The sequence below is a fragment of the Crinia signifera genome, chromosome 5, assembly GCF_055691185.1.
Source record: "Crinia signifera chromosome 5, ASM5569118v1, whole genome shotgun sequence".
Lineage (NCBI taxonomy): Eukaryota > Metazoa > Chordata > Amphibia > Anura > Myobatrachidae > Crinia > Crinia signifera.
In genome coordinates, this window is record NC_139221.1 from 41,805,049 (window position 1) to 41,823,685 (window position 18,637).

Below are 18,637 nucleotides of genomic sequence, written 5' to 3' on the forward strand. Positions count from 1 at the left end.
AATGCGGCCAGACTCTCCCGGACCACTGAAAACAGGAAATCAGACTATGAGACCACTCCCTCTTACAAAGCCAGGACTACTCATACAAGACCACACCCCTTTCCATAGACTGGTCTCACCATGGTAAGTAATATCCTTGCCAAGAACAATTCCAAAAATATTCTGAAACACTGTTACTTTCAGAGTTTTGAAATAAATGAACAGCGGTTTGTCAGATAATATTTATAAATCAGCAAATGTTTAATGCAATTTGAATGATTTCACATTGTGACAAAAAAGTTTGTTTTGCTTATTTAAGATATAGAAAATTAATGTTCTACATTTTATTGCATACGTTATGCAGTTGTAACCTTCCTTCCCCTTCTGAATACCTTTGAGCTACATTTAAGCCAGAGAATGATGCTGTATATTCCTGCTAGGGGGAACTGAAATTAAGTGCTTATAATAACTTTCCTTTTAGTTGTCCACAAACGATGTCTGAATTTGATAGTTAATGTAGTTAAGAGCCCTTTGTTTTCCGGATTAATTTTTCCATAATGTCCCACTGTTCATTGGTTACCTGTAGATGCAAGGCAAGAAGAACAGGGATTATTTCTATGTATCAGTTAGCCAACTGATATCTTACATTTGATACAAATCACATTGGATTGCGGCACATTTGGAATGAATTCATCTACAAGTCTGGTGAGTGCTATTAATTCCCCTTTTGGGGATTGTCTTGGTATATATTTGGAACATCGACACACAACCGGTATTCCTGGATGGCGCCCCAGCTGTTGGCTCCCTCTGGGTGAGTGTGCAGGTTTGTGATTGCATACATACTTACTTTCCTGCAGGAATTATTTGTGCGAATCAGCAGAATTGTAAGCGGAGATCAGAAATAAATACATTCAATGTTCTACCTACTTAAGCATTTGTTTATCGTTGTGATGTCAGATTTAAACATGTTAGGGGGACTAAAAAGGTATAAATTTGACATCACAAAGACTGCCCCGATGTTCACTTACTTTCATGAGCATCGACCAGGAGTTTATTAAGGGGGAAATGTTGAATTCAAATGATGGAACAAAAGCTTAAGTAGGTAAAACATTGAATATATTAAATTCTTATCTCCGCTTACAATTCTGCTGATTCGCACAAATAATATCTGCAAGAAAGCTTGTATGTATATATTGAACTGTTTCAGTTTGTAAATGTTAGTTATGTTTAATATTACGAGACTACACAATGTATAACTAATGTTTACAATGCCAACACTATGTAAAATACACATTACCTTTTTCAAACTATTAAATTCTCCAGCCATTGAGACGTATTCGCCACCATCCATTCTTATAACCTATAATAAATAAATAAATAAATGGTATATAAAGAAGGGTATAAAAGGTTGGACAGCCAATGAAAAAGAACATAAAGATTTATTATAATAGGTGGATGGTTCCTGCTCTCAGGGGCAGTGTGCCAGTGGTGCCGGATGCTGCTCCTACTTGAAGGTATCCAGTCTCTTATTTGGTGTCGATAGGACGTTACTATACTGGAGTACTGCGCACAGAATTCTATTTGTCTCAACTTCTACAATTCCCATGTCCAGTAGTGAAATGTGGTAATCAGATCAGGCAGAGTCATCAGACATTTCAATGGATGAGTGTCCTCATTTGAGGCAAAAGGAATAGCTACCATATTATTATCCTTTATTTATATGGCGCCACAAGGGATCTGCAGCGCCCAGTTACAGAGTACATAAACAAATAAGCAAAACAGTGACTTACAGCGGAATATAGAGGACAAGTACAGGGTACATACACCTGGATGCATCAGCAGGGGACACTGAATAAGTATCAGCATGGGAGAAAGGGATACAGTCATTTGGTCTACAGCATGATGGTCGACACCATTAGGTCAACATGGGGATAGGTCAACACAAGCATTAGGTCGACAGTCAATAGGTCGACATGGGGTTTTTGACTGTTTTTTGAGCCGACATGCAGTATTTAATACAGCACCATCCACTCGGGCATGGTGGTAGTATAAAATAGTGTGCCCGAAGCATGGCGAGTGCAGCGAGCCATGCGAGGGGACGCGGTTACCTTTAACCAGTGTCCATGTCGACTGTTTTGCCAGTCGGTCCAAAAAAAACAGTGAAAAACCCCATGTCAACCTTTTGACTGTCGACCTAGACCATATCAACCAAATGCTCGTGTTGGCCTAATGACCTGCCGATCTAAAGCCATGTTGACCTAAAGCTTGTTGACCAACTTACTATAGACCAAATGATCCTATTCAGGCAGAAAATAGCAGGATCTGGTGCCATCAAAGACTGTTTCAGTAAGAGATGGAAAAGCTCATGAGGGAAGAGGGTCCTGCTCGTAGGCGGATTTTGTCAGTGCCTTCCATAGAATAAACCAGCAGTGTTTAATAGGATATTTTACACTTTGTGTAATAAAAGTAGGGTTAAAACGAATAGGTCTATTCTGTTAGATACAATTTGTAAAAATGTATCAAATAATTGAAAGAGATATTTTTCATCAAAAGAAGGGAAGGGAAAGAAAGAGCAAAGCAATGAGAATGAAAGACAAAAGGAACAGAAAAAGGGAAGAATAGAAGAATGGAGGAGGTGAAGGACTATCCCATCCATTTAGCAGAAGTTACAGAAATAAAAAATAAAAAATCTGCACTGACCTAACAATCTAGCTTAAAAGAGTAAACACTGAAATGACAGTTAATGCATTAAATGACGCGCACTTACCGCCCCGGTCACCCAGCTCGCATAGTCACTGCAGAGATACAAGGCGAGATTTGCTATTTCCCCAACTGTGCCCAAACGTCCACATGGAATCCTATCTACCATGTCTGCTTCAAAGGCTCCAGTGGGGTCCAGGCGACTGAACGCACCCTGATCAATATATACAGAGTCACGAAGTGAGAAAAGGGGCTAAACAAAATTATTATTTACTCTTAATCATTAAAAATCCACATACCTTGGTTTTAATGGGACCGGGCTGTATAACATTGAAGCGCATGCCATATCTTCCCCACTCACCTGCAAGTGATCTAAAATATGGAATATTACACATAAGCATCAACTAGATTTCTGCAAAATAACTTCAATTGCAAAACAGCAGCAAAACTAAATGACTCAGATACACGCCAACTTATTACAGAACAACAGAGCATACATCAGATTCTCATGAAGATGAAACTGAATGATTCTATATTATACACTGGAACAAATAGGGATTCATTTAGAACTATACTCTTCCATTATTCTCAGTATGTTTCAAGATTTTGAGAAACTCCAAAAGTTGTCACTTTAACTGGTAAAAGAAGCTGATGAAGGAACATATTGGTGACCTTTAAAGGAGAACATGTTTGACACAGGATACGGTCATTGGGTCACCAGCAAGTCGACACCATTAGGTCAACATGTGTCTAGGTCGACATGGGTTAGGTCAACAGTCAAAATGTCGACATGGGGTTTTTCACAGTTTTTTTGTGCCAACAGGCAGTAGTGCATGCCCCACCATCTACTAGGGCGTGGTGGGAGAATAAAATAGTGTGCGGAGCGTACTGTGGCGACGCGGTGCACCTTAACCTGTGTCCATGTCGACATTCGGGTAAAAAAACAGGGAAAAACCCCATGTCGACCTATTGACCTTTTCGACCTAGACTCATGTTGACCTTCCTGCATGTCAACCTAATGACTGTCTAACAACTTGCCGGTGACCAACTCATCCACACCCTTTGACACCGTAAATTCCCAAACAAATACATGGATACATTTTAGCTGTAAACCGTTCTGTTTCGGCCTTGAGGTTATGTTCATTGGTTCACTTAGAGCTAAAAGTGGTATTTCAGTCTCTACATATTTAATTCAACCTCCCCCACTCTCCATCTTCTAAAACTCTGCAGCAGACAAATCGTATGAGATGCTGCACATAGAGAAAGTACAAGCGAGGAGAATATGGAGGAGGCGGCGGAATTAAACAAGCGGCAACCCAAATATTTATTATCCATTACTCCCCTGAAGAAGTGAAATGTTGTAAAAGTTTTATTTCTTGTGTCCACATGTCTTTGTATTGTTCTTCCCATAAGACATTGCTGGGGTCTGTCTAAACTGGCTATTTAGTGTACAGTATGCGTATATTCATATATATTACAGTGGTGGCTGCAGAGGTGGTGCTAAAGGCACATCAAAATTGAAATGGAAGAGCCAAACCATCTGCTAGGGAGTCCCAGCTGGCAAGGTTTGGCAGCGTTTAGGGTGGTAGTTGGTGTAGCTTCCCGTATTTTAATTTTGCCCCACCTCTGGAACAAGCACTTTAGAATTCATCCATGAAGACCACTTTTGAACAGACTTCTCCAAACAGTAGATGGGTGTACCTGGGTCCCATAAGAATGAGTCATTTATCTTATGCACGAAGTTTCCTTGGCTGCCCATTGTGTCTAGGGAACATTGCCCGTTCTTTGAGTTTCAAGATGTGCTCTTCAAGCTCTTTAGAAGAAGCACAATCTTCTTTAAATGTTTGCCTGGAAACCTTGCTAATGCAATAATAACTACCCTGTGTCTTGTTGGGGCGTGGTATGGGGCTCAGACAGTGAGGATCCCGAGAGTCAGTATCCAGACGTCGGGATCCTGACTGACGGTGCTCCGACAGGGGGCGAGAGCAAAGAAGCCCCTTGCGGGCTCGTTGCGCTCGTCACAGGTTCTATTCTCCCTCTATGGGGGTTGTGGACCCCACACAAGGGAGAATAGCTACTGGGAGTCAGGATCCCCCATGTCGGAGTACCGGCAGTCGGGATACTGACTGTCGGGATCCCCACTGTCGGAGCATCATCCAGCACCCATCTTGTTGCTGTGCTCAGTCTTGCCATGGTGTACGACCTGCGACATGAAGATCTTCCACAGCCTCACCTTTGTAGCAAAGTTTGGCCCTCCCGTAACCAGTTTTAAGCCTCCTACACAGCAGTTTAATTTCAGTTAATGACTGTTTCAACCTTCATATGAAAATTATATTGGGCAAATGTATCTAATAACCCGTTTACACCAAAATCCCAGGTCCGACTCTGGTCTTTGAACACTGGAGTTTCCAGGGTTGGACCCAGCTTCATAACCCATTAATATCTCTTTTACACTGCAGGTTTTTCCCTTGTGGACCCGGTTCTGAGGCGGTGACCGCAGCATCCTGCGGTCAACATGGAGGTTGGATGGGGGTGCACACCGCCTCTGCTGCAGTCTGCTATACTGTACAGACATCAGCGGAGGCAGGGAGGAGGTGAATGGATGCCTGTGTGCAGCATCCATTCACCTTGCGGATGGGGGCTGCAGGGATGCACTGAGGGTGGGGGCAGCCCAACAGCTTACCTTGGTGCTGGGCTTGCCCCCGACGCAGCAGTCTGTGGACCGGTGCTGCGATCTGTGGTCCTGGTGCTTGGGCGGGAGGCACCACTCCCGTTTACACTGGGGGGGGGACCGCGGCACCGCAGTGTAAACGGACCAAAATCTCAGATCAGACTTGGATTGGAACCGTGATGCCAAATACCGGGTTGGCTCCACGATTTTGGTGTAAACGGGGTATTAAAGAACTGATGCTGTTGTGAAGGCAAAGGGTGGTCACACCAAATATTAATTGGATTTAGAGCTCTCTTCTGTTCATGCATTTTGCATTCTGTTAATTGAGAAAAATAAAAACTATTACACAGGCATATATTATATTACATAAAATCAAACTTGTAATGAGCAATCTTTTACAGGTGCTAGTGAATTTCCAGTCTGCATTTAATGTATATACACAATAATTACTCTGCGTTATAAGAGCACTCACTTGCACATTGCCTCCACCCCAGCTTTAGCAGAAGCACTAGGAACAACAAAGCCAGATCCACTCTCTGCATATATTGTAGTAATAGCCAGGAACGCAGCCCCTGGAAACAGAAATAGCATCGTATAACAATTCCTACTTGTAAGAACACGGTGAGTCAGCCAAGATAGATGGATGCAAAACTGTTGCATCTAGTGAACATTATGTTGTTTGAGTGGGAGGCTCTAAGTAAGCTCTGTCAGGTCACAGTGGCCCAAACATATTAATAATTTACATCATAACCAGTCATCCTTTTTTTTTATTATTATTCCTATGTATGTAGGTGGAGGTTTTTAAAAGAGAAAAAAAAATTGGCAAGTGGTATTTTAATTGAAATGAAATGTTTTTTACACTCTTATGAGGAGGATTCAGTGGCAAACGCAGGATTTTCAGAAGGGGGTTTCCAGAGGGGTGGAGCAAAGCACGGAGATGGACACTTAGGTGACCCAATATATGCCGGGTCAGTTAAAGTACACACACACACACACACACATATATATATATACACACACACACACACACACACACATATATACATACATACACATACAGGGGCATCAACAGCAGTATAGACCCCTGGGCATAGCAATGTATTGGGGCACCTACCGATCCTCCATTGGTAGGGGTGGGGGAAGTTTGATGTCCTGCCGGTGGTAGGGGGTATTATATCAACCGTTCAGCATGTAGGGCCTGGATCAGTAATTTCCACTAATTACCCCTTTACTGCACAGATGGTGGGAGATGAGGTGGAAGAAGGGGGCATTGGGCTGAATGAAGGGGCCCCGATACATAACTTCCAGGGTGGTAGAGGATGTTTGGTACTTGTTTCCTAGCACGGCCACAATCGTTGGGATCATGTACCTTTAAGTTAAGGTACACAATCCCAACGATGGACCCGATTTCCTTTGAAATCAGATCCATTTTGCCGGTAAAGGTAAAAAATCGGGGGCATCACGTCGGTCGGGACCATTAACATTGGTCCCGACGCGACCGACACGATGCCCGTGATTTTGCCATAGGCTTCAATGTTAAAATATTTTTTAACATTGAAATCGTGAGCATCGCGTCGGTCTTGTGCCATTATAATGGCACAAGATGAGATGGACTTGATTAAGTCCATCTCACATTGAAAAAAAAATGTGAAAAATTTGAAATGGGACAATATGACCCATTTCACATTATATATGGCCCCGTCGTCACCCCACGATAGACGCCAACCCGAAGCGTGGCGAGCGCAGCGAGCCCGCGAGGGGCGGCGGTGCGCGTCCTCCGACCTTTTCATTCCCCTACTATCCATGTCGGCTTGGAGTTGAGAATATATAGTGTGGCGAGCGCAGCGAGGGGACGCGTATACCTGTGAAGTTATACGCGTGCGCTCGCCACGCTTCGGGCAGCATCTTCAATTTGATTTAGCAATCCTTCTAAAGAGGAAAAGTGGGAAGAATGGACCACAGCAACCAAATCAAATTCTAGCCATCATTTTATACACTGCACTGAAAAATGCTAGCATCCAATTGGCTGCTATGGGTCACACCTACTCTTGTCCTCTTCAGAAGGACAAGAATAGCTCTCAGAAAGCAGATGAGCGATATTCCTTCTCCCCAAGTTTTTAGGATCATCATGCTCTTCTGGTTGTCCATGCACACAGAATTGGCATAATGCCAAGCGATGACGCCAATATCAGGCAGGTATGAAATACTCAACATCTCACAAATGTTCGTAGCAAATCACATTGCCTAATTCTCCAAGATGCTGTCAGTGAAGGTCACTCATTAGGAGGACAGTGACATCCTACAATCTAGTGGGCAGGAATACGTTAAGGATCTCTTGAACGCAACACTTAATGTGTGCACCTAAACTAGAGGAAAGCCTAAGCACTTCCACATTCAGCAGTAGGTAGTTGGCATGACCCGATGATTAGGTGTGATCTTATATCATAGGGCAGTATTTAATGAGAAATCTCGCCGTGTGCAGCGAATCCTGTTTAGGATTCGCTGCACACTCGCTGCGTTCCGGAGGGCTGGCTGCCACTCGCTCTCAACGTATTCAATGCCGGAGGGGCGAGCAGCCCCTCGCGGCGAATCTTAACCCCTGCAGGGAGCCGTGGGACGGTGGCAGGCAGGGAGATTGAAGTCTCCCTGCCTGCCCCAGAACGTATGTGGGGGGGGAGGTGGGCTCCCCGGGACCCAGGCAGCACAAGCTTTCCCTCCAGAGCCAGCAGGGGACCGGGTATATTCACTGCTCCCGATCATGCATATGTAATGATCGGGCGCAGTGAATATATGAATATCTAATGAGCGGCTCGGCTCCAGGCCCCCTGCTGGCTGCGGAGTGTAAGAAAAATAAATAAAAATAAAAATTATATATATATATATATATATATATATATATATATATATATATATATATATATATATTTTTTTTTTTTTTTATTAAAATATATATTCATGTGAATAAAAATAGCATGCCCCTTCTCAGAATAAAATTCCTGATTTTTTTACACCAAAATTAAAACAAAAAACCTTTTATTTTAATAGTTCACATTCCACTTCTCCATGAAAAGATGGAGAATTGCTACACGGAGAGACATGGCGAAAATCACTCAGAAAGACGGCGAGAAGTGCAGGTTGAATAGGGTTGCTCGCTTTTGGAGAGCAAAAGTCTCCGTCCAACGTGAGAAAAGCACAAACTCGCCATAAAACATGGCAAATTTTTCTCATTGAATACTGCCCATAGCAGTTTCTGTGCAACTTTCTGTGATCCAGATAAGTCCGCATTCAATCACTTTATAGGGCCTCCGAAGCATAAAACCTTTGTAGTGGGAGACTGCTGGCCGGTGACCCACGTGAAGCATGTTTTTTGAGCAAATATGCATCTTAACTGCAACGCGATGCAAAGAAACCCTTCACGAGACAGCACGGATTAAGTTGGCATGCGGAGATACTTTTACATCTGTGTGCGACCGATCATGAACCCCGCATAAAGTGTCAGATTCAGACCCGCTTGCTGGGTAGCAAGTGTTCGGAGCCCAGCGGGCAGATAAATGTCGCCCCGCCGAGCTCACCCCTCACTCTGCGCACTGCTGTGAATGCGTACACAGCCATGCGCACAGATGGGAAATCACTCACCATCAAATTATTTTTTTTCCCTGTTCGCAAGCACCGGGTTAAGTCTAGACTTACTCAGCGCTGCGAACGCCTTAGAGAGAAGGAAGCGGCTCTCCCTCCCAACGGCCGGGGAACGCCTTAGGGAGGAGGCCTCTGATGACGTCAGCGGCTCTCCCTCCCAACGGCCGGGGAACGCCTTAGGGAGAAGGAAGCCACTGATGACGTCAGCGGCTCTCCCTCCTAACGACTGGGGAACGCCTACGTTTTCTGGAGCACTCTTAGAAAACGCTGGGTTACCGCCTCAAAACGCATGCAGGATGTCATCACACTTCGAGCAGCCAGTGAAGGCTAGCCATCACTGGCTGCCTTTATTCAGACACCTCACGCATGCACGGTCGTCCGATAATCACTTGTGCTGCGGATTCTAAGAACCGCAAACAAGTCTGAATAGGGCCCACAGAACATTACGGAACTTGGGGGGTTATTCTGGTTTGCTCGCAAAGGCACAATCACTCTCTAATGCAGTGGTTCCCATCCCTAGTCCTCAAGTACCCCCAACAGTGCATGTTTTGCAGGTCTCCACACAGAATCACAAGTGCTACAGATGGGGCAGGTCCCATCTTGGCATGGGATGGCGCTGGCGTCGCCAGCCGCCATCCCCCGCCAGCGCCATGGCGATGGTGAGAAGGGGACGCGCGCGCACGAGAGGCGTGCGTCCCCTTCCGACGGCGCTTCCATCCGTTCCCCCGGGTCCCCGCCGGCTTGCCGGCGGTAACCCGGGGTCCCCGCCGCCTGCCCGCATCCCCCCCTAACCCCCCCTAACCCTGTCCGTCTCCCTGAGGCGGAGACGGACAGGGTTTCCGTCGCGCTGGCGACGGAGACGGAGACGCGCACGCGCGTCTCAGTATATTCGCTGGCGAGGCTGCTGGCGGGTCGCCAGCGGGGACGTTCTGGCGATCCGCCAGCCAGGATGGGAAGTGCCACATCTGTATAATGAGCTCCACCTGTGGATCTTTTAAAATGTGCCTGAATAATGAGTGCACCTGCCGGGTGACCTGGAAAACATGCACTGTTGGGGGTACTTGAGGACCAGGGTTGGGAACCACTGCTCGAATGGACAAACCCATATGCACTGCAGGTGGGGCTGATGTAACATGTGCAGAGAGAGTTACATTTGGGTGTTTTATTGTTTCTGTGCAGGGTAAATACTGGCTGCTTTATTTTTACACAGCAATATAGATATCAGTTTGAAGTACAAATCCCACCCAAATCTAACGGTCTTTGTTACATCAGCCCCACCTGCAGTGCACATGGTTTTGTCTATTAGAGAGTGATTGTGCCTTTGCGAGTGAACTAGAATAACCCCCCTGCTGTGGATATAAAGCCAAGATTGCTGCATTGTGGAACTTAGTCTACGGAATCAGTGAAGGCTGCACACACATATATACATAGAAGGGTTACATAACAAATGAATCATTGCATTCAAGTGAAGCAGGTCTCAAGCGTCGCATTGCTATTAAGACGCAGATACGAGTGAAAAAAATGTTGCGTGGAAGCTGATGTGACCAAAGAGGGCTACTTGACGCGACTGCAGCAATAGTGTATACACCCGTTATCGTTTGTAACTGATACAGACCAGCTAAGTGACATTTGCCATCAACCAGGCGCATTGCAGCTGATTCTGTGAGCCCCTTATACCCCTTTCAAATCAAACCTGGGTTATTGCCAGGTCGAGCCAGGTACAGGTGCTGTGTGAAAGCACCAGACCTTAAAACCCAGGTTAACCAACCCAGCAATTCGACCCAGGTTATAAGAAGGGTTAAACCCGGGTTGCCCAGTATATAATGGGCGACCCGGGTTTAACGTGATAGTGCCGGACCAGGGATTGAGATCCCAGGCCTGACCCAGCATTAGCGATTTGAAAGTGTTACTAGTGTTTCTGCTGTAGATGTACCTGACACTTTATGCTAATGCTGGTATAAGCCGTTCCCATAGCATAGTGTATAAGTGTGCATTAATGTGCAAGGGCTCGGATGCCCACTTTGTCTTCAAACACAACAAATCTGCATGGTGCATTTGTAGACGTTCCCATCAGCCGCACCATCCTCATGCTGGGACACGGTCACTAGGTCTCCAGTAACTAGGTTGACAAGCATAAAGCCGACATGGGTTAGGTTGACAGGTCATTAGGTTGACACAAGAATTAGGTCGACATGGGGTTATTTTTAACTATTTTTGAGCCGACATGTGCTGACAGTCAGTATTTCATGCCCTACCATCCACTAGGGCATGGTGGGAGAATAAAATAGTGTGCCGAGCATAGTGAGGCATCGTGCCCGAAGCATGGCGAGCGTAGCACTACGTTTCAGGGCGGTATTCAATGAGCCTGATTCGCCATGTTTTTATGGCGAATTTGTGCTGTTTGGCGAATTTTTGACTAAAACGGTGAATCACCCTATTCAATGACCAGATGGCGAATACATTTGAAGGTTTTTTTCGCCATGATTCACCGAGTAGCAATCGTTATCTTTTTATGGAGAAGTGGAATGTGAACTTTTAAAATAAAGTGTTTTGTTTTTTTCATTTGGTGTCAAAAAATCAGGAATTTTATTCTGAGGAGGGGCATGCTATTTTTATTCATGTGCTGTAAGCACATGAATATATATTTAATTTAAAAAAATAATAATTTTTTTTACACAGCAGCCAGCAGGGGGCGCCGGAGCCGAGCCGCTCATTAGATATTCATATATTCACTGCACCCGATCGTTACGATCGGGTGTAGTGAATATACCCGGTCCCCTGCTGGCACCCCCGGGGGGCAGCCTGTGCTGCCTGGCACCCGGGGAGCCCACCTCCCCCCCACAAACGTTCTGGGGCAGGCAGAGAGACTTCCATCTCTCTGCCTGCCACCGTCCTCAGGCTCCCTGCGGCGTTCGCCGCAGGAGCTCATATTCGCCGGTCAGGGGCAGCGAGCCCCTGACTCGTTGAATACCGGAGCCAGCGAGGCTCCGGAACGTGGCGAATGTGCAGCGAATCTGAAAAAGGATTCGCTGCACCTTGCAGGTATTCACATTGAATACCGCCCTCAGTGTCCATGTCGAAATTTAAAAAAAAAAAAGAAGCCATGTCAACCTTTTGACTGTCGACATTCCCCATGTAGACCTAACCCATGTCAACCTTCATGCATGTTGACCTTCAGTCATGTCGACCTAGTTACTGTCTATCCAATGATCCTATTCCCTCATGCTAGGTGCAGATTCTCAGACTTTGGCCTCCAATGAAAGCAAATGAGCATCTGAGTTCGCAACCAGTACCGTGACACGTCTGTGCATCTGAATAGTCACCTTCCTGTCCCCACCCAATAAACTTACAATACAACGGATCAAAGAGGTTAAAGCAACATTTTGCTATTAAAACACTTCCGTGCACTGAAAAAAAAGACCATTAAGGTTACCCCAGTATTGCTTATGCCGAATAAATAAGACATTGTTATTCTACAACCAAAACTATGGTTAAATTATTAATCGTTTAATAATGAAGTGAAAAGTTATCAAAACAATTTTAATTAAACTATTCCTGCCTAAAGGATATCTATACAATATTTAATACCGCTGTGGAAACGTGAAACCTGACTCAGCTAATCAAATTTTATAGCGGGGACTGATGCTTCAATCTGAGCACAATAAATTGAGCCATGAACCATGCGGACATTTACAAGACGTGCCCGGGGATATCTTACACGGAGTAAAAGGAGTTGGAGATTGTATAGGCTTCAATATTTCACATAGCAGAACAAAGAGCTGATAAATCACAATGTGGACATAAACTCAGCACCACGTATAATAAACACAGCTGCCAATAACTGATCATAATTTTCATGGACAGGTATACTGTATGACAAGTGTGACGCATCTAGAAAAATGTTTGCCTCTCACTACAATTCCCACCATTAAATCTTCATTGGTCATGATTAACAAAGGCATCATATTTTATTTAAAATACAGACTGAGGGGCCCGTGTATCATTGATCGCATTTACAATGCGATCTGGGCGGAATATTACCACCCAGGATCGCATTGTGAAATGCGATCACTCCGGCGGGATGTATCATCCCTGAGGGCGCAGGGTCTGGGCAGTGCGGTGTGTAGCCCATAGGCTACAATGGGCTATTGCCATCCCAGAATGGCGATAGCCCAGGGATACAAAGCCGGGCTGCCCGATGTTGATACATCGGGCAGCTTCGCATCACCCATAGAAACCTATGGGTGATGTGGCCGACGGCGATGCAGGGGGGATGGTAGCAGGGATCGGAGATTCCTGCGGTAGCCCCCCTTTGATACATTCGGGGGATACTTAATATTTGCGACAAACCCCCGAAAACAGGTGGACTGCTAGATAAGGAGTTCCTTAGTACACGCTCTTGTATGAGTACATCCGTACACAGATTGGCAGAGTACTGTACATGAAGGGCCTAAAGGCCCATACACACTGGGCGACTGAGCTGAAAGTCGCTCAAAACAGCAAGTTTGAGCGGCTTTCAGCGCAAAGCCGCAAAGTGTGTATGCCCCGGCGATAAGTGCTGCTGCGCGCTCCCGCATCCCACAGAAACCAAATAACTCCCCCAAATCTCACTCTCTCTGCACGTAACATCTGCCCCACCTGCAGTGCAGCAGGGTTTTGCCCATTTTAAGAACTGATTTGCCCTGCAACCAGGTCTGAATTATGCCCTTAGTGTGTGGGTTTCAGAACAGTGACACTTCTACATGGATGCATTGGAATACACATATGGGCTGCTACTGAGTGTAGGGCTATGCAGGCACCACAGGAATTTCTCACATAAAGAACCCCTGTTTTTTAAAACCCCAACCCACTGGTTATGTTCATTTGTTTCTAAACTACAGGGAAACCAGCGCTTAGATTAAATATATTGTAGGTTTATTTCAATATATAGAAAACACAGCAGATCTTCTAATCGGAGGACAATGGTGATAAAAGCACCCAGTAGCTACTTTGGTGCTGAGCAAGCATCTTTGCATGGTCTTCTATGGAATGAAAACATTTTTTTTTTTACATTTATGGAGTGTTGGATTTATGGACACACAACATTATAACAGCAGGGCAGACTATCATTGTGCAATACTGACTGACCAGGAAACCTCAACATACATACATACATACATATTATATACTAGTAAGCCACTCGAAGCAAAAGCTTCGAAAGCTCGTCTGCTACTTTCTATGTTTGTGCATGTGTGAAAAAGATGTAGTTTCACTCTCTGTTGGCAGATAGTGTTTCGGAGAATCACGGACACTAGATAGACACACACACACACACATATATGTCATTGTCATGTCATTCGCATGATGTCCCGATGCCACCTAAGCTGGCACCTTACTACTATCAGGCATTCCCTGCTGATTCCATGGTCCATGCTTGCCACCATGACACCCCATGTCAGCTGACTCTCAAGCACCTATCCACAGCTTCCGGAAATGACCCAGGTGTATTCCCAGCAGTGCAAGCCCTTTGGTCAATCTAAGACTCTGCTGCAGTCATGTGCACAGCTATCCAATCAGCAACCCCTGGAGGGGAGGGAAATAAGGACCATTGGTTCCCAGGTCAATAACCATCAGATCGAGTCCCAGGCTGATAACCAAAACCGTCGGTTCCCATGACCATCGTCTTCGCTTCTGTCTCTGCATTCTAAAACTGCCCCACCTGCAGTGCAACATTATTTTACCCATTTTCTTTTTCTTTGGTCCTAACCTAGAATCAGCCCCACAAGGTCACCAGCTGGTGCATCCAGGGGTCATACCTATCATTGTACAGCATATATGCAACTGAAAAGAAGATATAACAAAATGGGCATTAGGAAAGGGGCTGTGCAATATAATATGAAAAAAAAATCTAAAATAATAATAAATGAAAGTACACAATTTGTGGTATCACTGCTCAGTGTAACAATGTTAAACTTGTAAGATAAAGCATAGCACAGTCTGCCATGATGGATTATAGCTGTTATATACAGAAGACTGTTCCCTTCCGCTCAACTCTCATTTATGATAAGAGACGTCCTCAGCAGATTAAAGTAAGATCATCACACCTTAATCCGATTGCCCTTTTACAGGATTTGTTGAATTCGGTGCAGTTCCTGAATGTTGCATCTGTCAACAAGACTTTAATCTCTGAATTGCCCTTGTCTGCCTCGCATTTTCCCCATATATTGTCTGATTAACCACATTTGATTTGATCAATTTCCCTAACACCTATTCTTGAGTACCCATATGGATAAAGAGACAGCTACTCAACACAATTTTGGAGGGCAATTCATACATCTTTTGTGTTTGTTTAGTTCCTTTACAGTGACGATTTTATTACGGTCTATGTTCTGCAGACCGACCATTATTAGATTAAATCATCTCCAGGTGGAAAAGTTATGACTCTCGCCTTGGCTATTCAATTGGCATCTAAAATAAGGGATATATTCAAACAGTTTAGGGACTCATCGGTTTGAGGTTTTTGTCTTCGGAGATGAAAAAGATTTAACATGCGAACAGTCAAACTGTTAGACAACTTTATATAGCAGGGATGGAGGACTCTGGCATGCCAGCTACATGTTCCAGCATGCCCTGCGACAGTTTTAGCATGGCCAAATAGCAAACGGTTGCAGGGCCTGCTGGGATGTGTAGTTCAACAGCTGGAATGCCAAGGTTCTCCATGATCGTTATATAGTGTATAATAGTTATTCTCTAAGTTTCGTATAAATGGCTCTCTAGTTGTATGAGTGATTCGAATACCTGAAAATACTTGATAAGTCAACATTTTATCATCATCATCATCATCATTATTATCCCTTTAAGATCACCAACACATTGTAAGATGCTGTACAATGAGAGTGTGGATTTACAGACAGTAAAGGCCCATTCGCACTAGACAATGTTGGTCACAATATCGCTCAGAAGGTGCTTTCTTAGTGTATATGCTGTACATTGTTAAATGAAGCGTGCTCCCACGTGTTGTTAACAACCCACTGCCTCATCAAAACATTTTTGGATGAGGGAGATCTCATTAATGACGGCCCCACCATCCGCCCCCCTTGTGGGTGGTATTGGCAAGTGTGTATGCACTTGCCGATGCCTGCCATCCCCCACTGGGTCCCCGCCTCTGCCAATATTGGCATCAGCGGGGAGCTTATAGTGCAGGCATGCCCAAACTATGGCCCTCCAGCTGTTGTGAAACTACAAGTCCCATCATGCCTGGTTACAGTTTAGCTATTAGTGAATGCTAAAACTATGGCAAGGCATGCTGGGATGTGTAGTTTTACAGCAGCTGGAGGGCCACAGTTTGGACATGCATGTTCTAGTATGTATGGGCCTTAAGCAAATGGTGCTAGCAAGACGGTCCAATGGAAGAGACACAAGAAGCACAAGGATGACTATGTACAGTAGGCAAGCCGTAAGTATGGGATGTGGTCACTAGGTCTACAAGCATTAGGTCGACCATTATAGGTCGAATGTTGACCTATAGTGGTCGACCTACAGTAAATTCTGTTAAACCTATGACCTATACCCGTAAATTTACTCCAACAAGCTCAGGAAAGGAAAGTGGTATGTGTGTACTAAGCGCTGGATAATTAAATGCAGCTGGTCTCTTGTAATGGGTTTACGCCTAAAACCCAGATGCAATATACAGACAAGAGAAAGAAAACAAGTGACCAGCGCTATGACAGATATTCAATGAAGTATATCTTTCCTGAAGTGAATTTTCTGCAAAGACCAATCTTCCTGATGTCAGTTGGTAATTAACTTACAATAGCATCCAACTCACGCGTGCCCGTAACAGTTTCTTTGTATCACTTTCATATGAACGGGAAAGTCGACATGGAAGATTGGTCTTTGCAGAAAATTCACTTCAGGAAAGATATACTTCATTGAATATCTGTCATAGCGAAGCTCAGGAAAGGGAACACCCGCTTGTGGTGGCAGACAGCTTAGCGGGTTCTGCTGAACAAGAAAAGACCACTACAACGAAATGAAAGCTTTTGCCGGTAAATCTCTAGGAGTTACAAAGTGTCCCTCATTACTATAATGCATTGGTGACCAACTACCTCAAGTACCCCCAACAGTTCAAGTTTTTGGGATTTCTTTAATCATGCACATGTGAGTTGACCGATTTTGAAGGGCCAGTAATTATAGAACCTGTTTCCACTTGTGCAGAACACATGAATCAGGAGCTGTAGAAATCACACCCACAAAATTTGAGGGAGCAGAAAAATAAATAATAAAAAAATAAATAAAAAAAATAAAGCTATTCTTTGGTTTTCTGCCCTGTCTCGGGATGTCAATCCATCCCAGGTCATTTTTTCAATCCTGGGATTCGGAAGTGCAAAATGCTCGATCCCGGAATTGCCCTCCATAATAAATAAAACAAAAACACCCTTTGCCCCCCAAACATGGGCGGGAGTGGTGCAGTGGTTTGGCCGGAAGCGGAGAAGCAGCTGTCTGGGGGTGCAGCAGTATGGCCAGCGGGCTGGGCAGTTTGGCCTCTGATCACGCCACGGTGCATTGGAGACTGGAGAAGCTGGGCAGTGCCCGAGCATGTGCTCAGGTTAGACTACACATGCAGCCAAATTCCGGGAATCCTGACAATCCCAATTCCGGGATTAGCCACCCTAGCTCAGGCCAAGCAGGATAAAAAGGTTCCATTTTCTCACCGCTGTTGTGTACAGTCAAAATTTCAGCCTAAAACTCTGGGATTTAAGAGCTTACTCCAAGCAAGCTGCATTTTGGAGATGCCTGAAACATTGATTTTCAAAGAATTCCCTATACAGTATATTCCCACCAGGAATATTTATAGTGTGTTCTTTTTAAAGGTATGCAGATAGGGGCCGTACAAAAAATCTAGCTTTACAGCGGATTGAATATTTCTGCACATATTGACCAGACAGAAATTATAGAGACTTACAGGAGCGCACGACTGTAGATACACACTGTACAATTTGGATGATATGGCTTCCCAATGTGCTCGATATATGGAACTGATGTCCTGGTGTGTACATGCTTGGTATCATAGAGAAACAGAACGCGTGATGATGCCATAAGGAATTTGCTGCTTACTGAATCTGCACCAAAAGACTTCTTTATTAGTAACGCCATAAATTAGTCATACAATAATGATATCACCAACGGGAGTTTTAAAAGGGTTTAAGGCAGTTCTGACAGCGCCTGATGAGAAGAACAGGTTCTCCGAGAACACCGGAGAGATCACATCTGCTATGTAACAACAATAGGAGCAGACAATGAAATGTTTGCGCTAGGACAGCAATAGAAAGCGTTGAGTTGTTTCACAGAAGGTAAAGGTCAAGTCAAATCAAGGTCGATGTGTCTTACCTTTTCCTGCCTTAATGAGCTCTTTCCCAACCTCAAGCGTTACGTAAGCAGTGCCATTAAGAACAATGTCTGTGATCGTTCTCCAGGCATTAGCAGAAAGTCTTTCAGATGGAGAAATAAAATTCCCAGCCGCATTGTTTATTATAACCTAACATAAGAGGATAAAAAGCACATATTAAGACATGTAAAATATAACAGTTTCAAGAAGCGTTTAGGTCATGGGTTCGATTCCCACCATGGCCCCAACTGTGCGGAGTTTGTATATTCTCTCCATGCTTGAGT

At 44.5% G+C, this 18,637-nt stretch overlaps 1 protein-coding gene across 1 annotated transcript in view; it reads right to left on the reverse strand.

Moving 5' to 3' along the window:
* Nucleotides 1-216: 216 nt before the first annotated feature.
* The window catches only part of DECR1 (2,4-dienoyl-CoA reductase 1), a 48,587-nt gene continuing 30,166 nt past the window's right edge, over nt 217-18,637 (reverse strand). Inside the window, exons 5-10 of the mRNA XM_083187090.1 lie at nt 18,356-18,503; nt 5,823-5,922; nt 2,979-3,051; nt 2,747-2,893; nt 1,277-1,339; nt 217-559 (exon numbers count right to left, since the gene is read on the reverse strand). Of these exons, the coding sequence (XP_083043216.1) occupies nt 500-559; nt 1,277-1,339; nt 2,747-2,893; nt 2,979-3,051; nt 5,823-5,922; nt 18,356-18,503 (591 nt within the window). The 3' untranslated portion in view covers nt 217-499. The remainder of the gene's footprint in view (nt 560-1,276; nt 1,340-2,746; nt 2,894-2,978; nt 3,052-5,822; nt 5,923-18,355; nt 18,504-18,637) is intronic.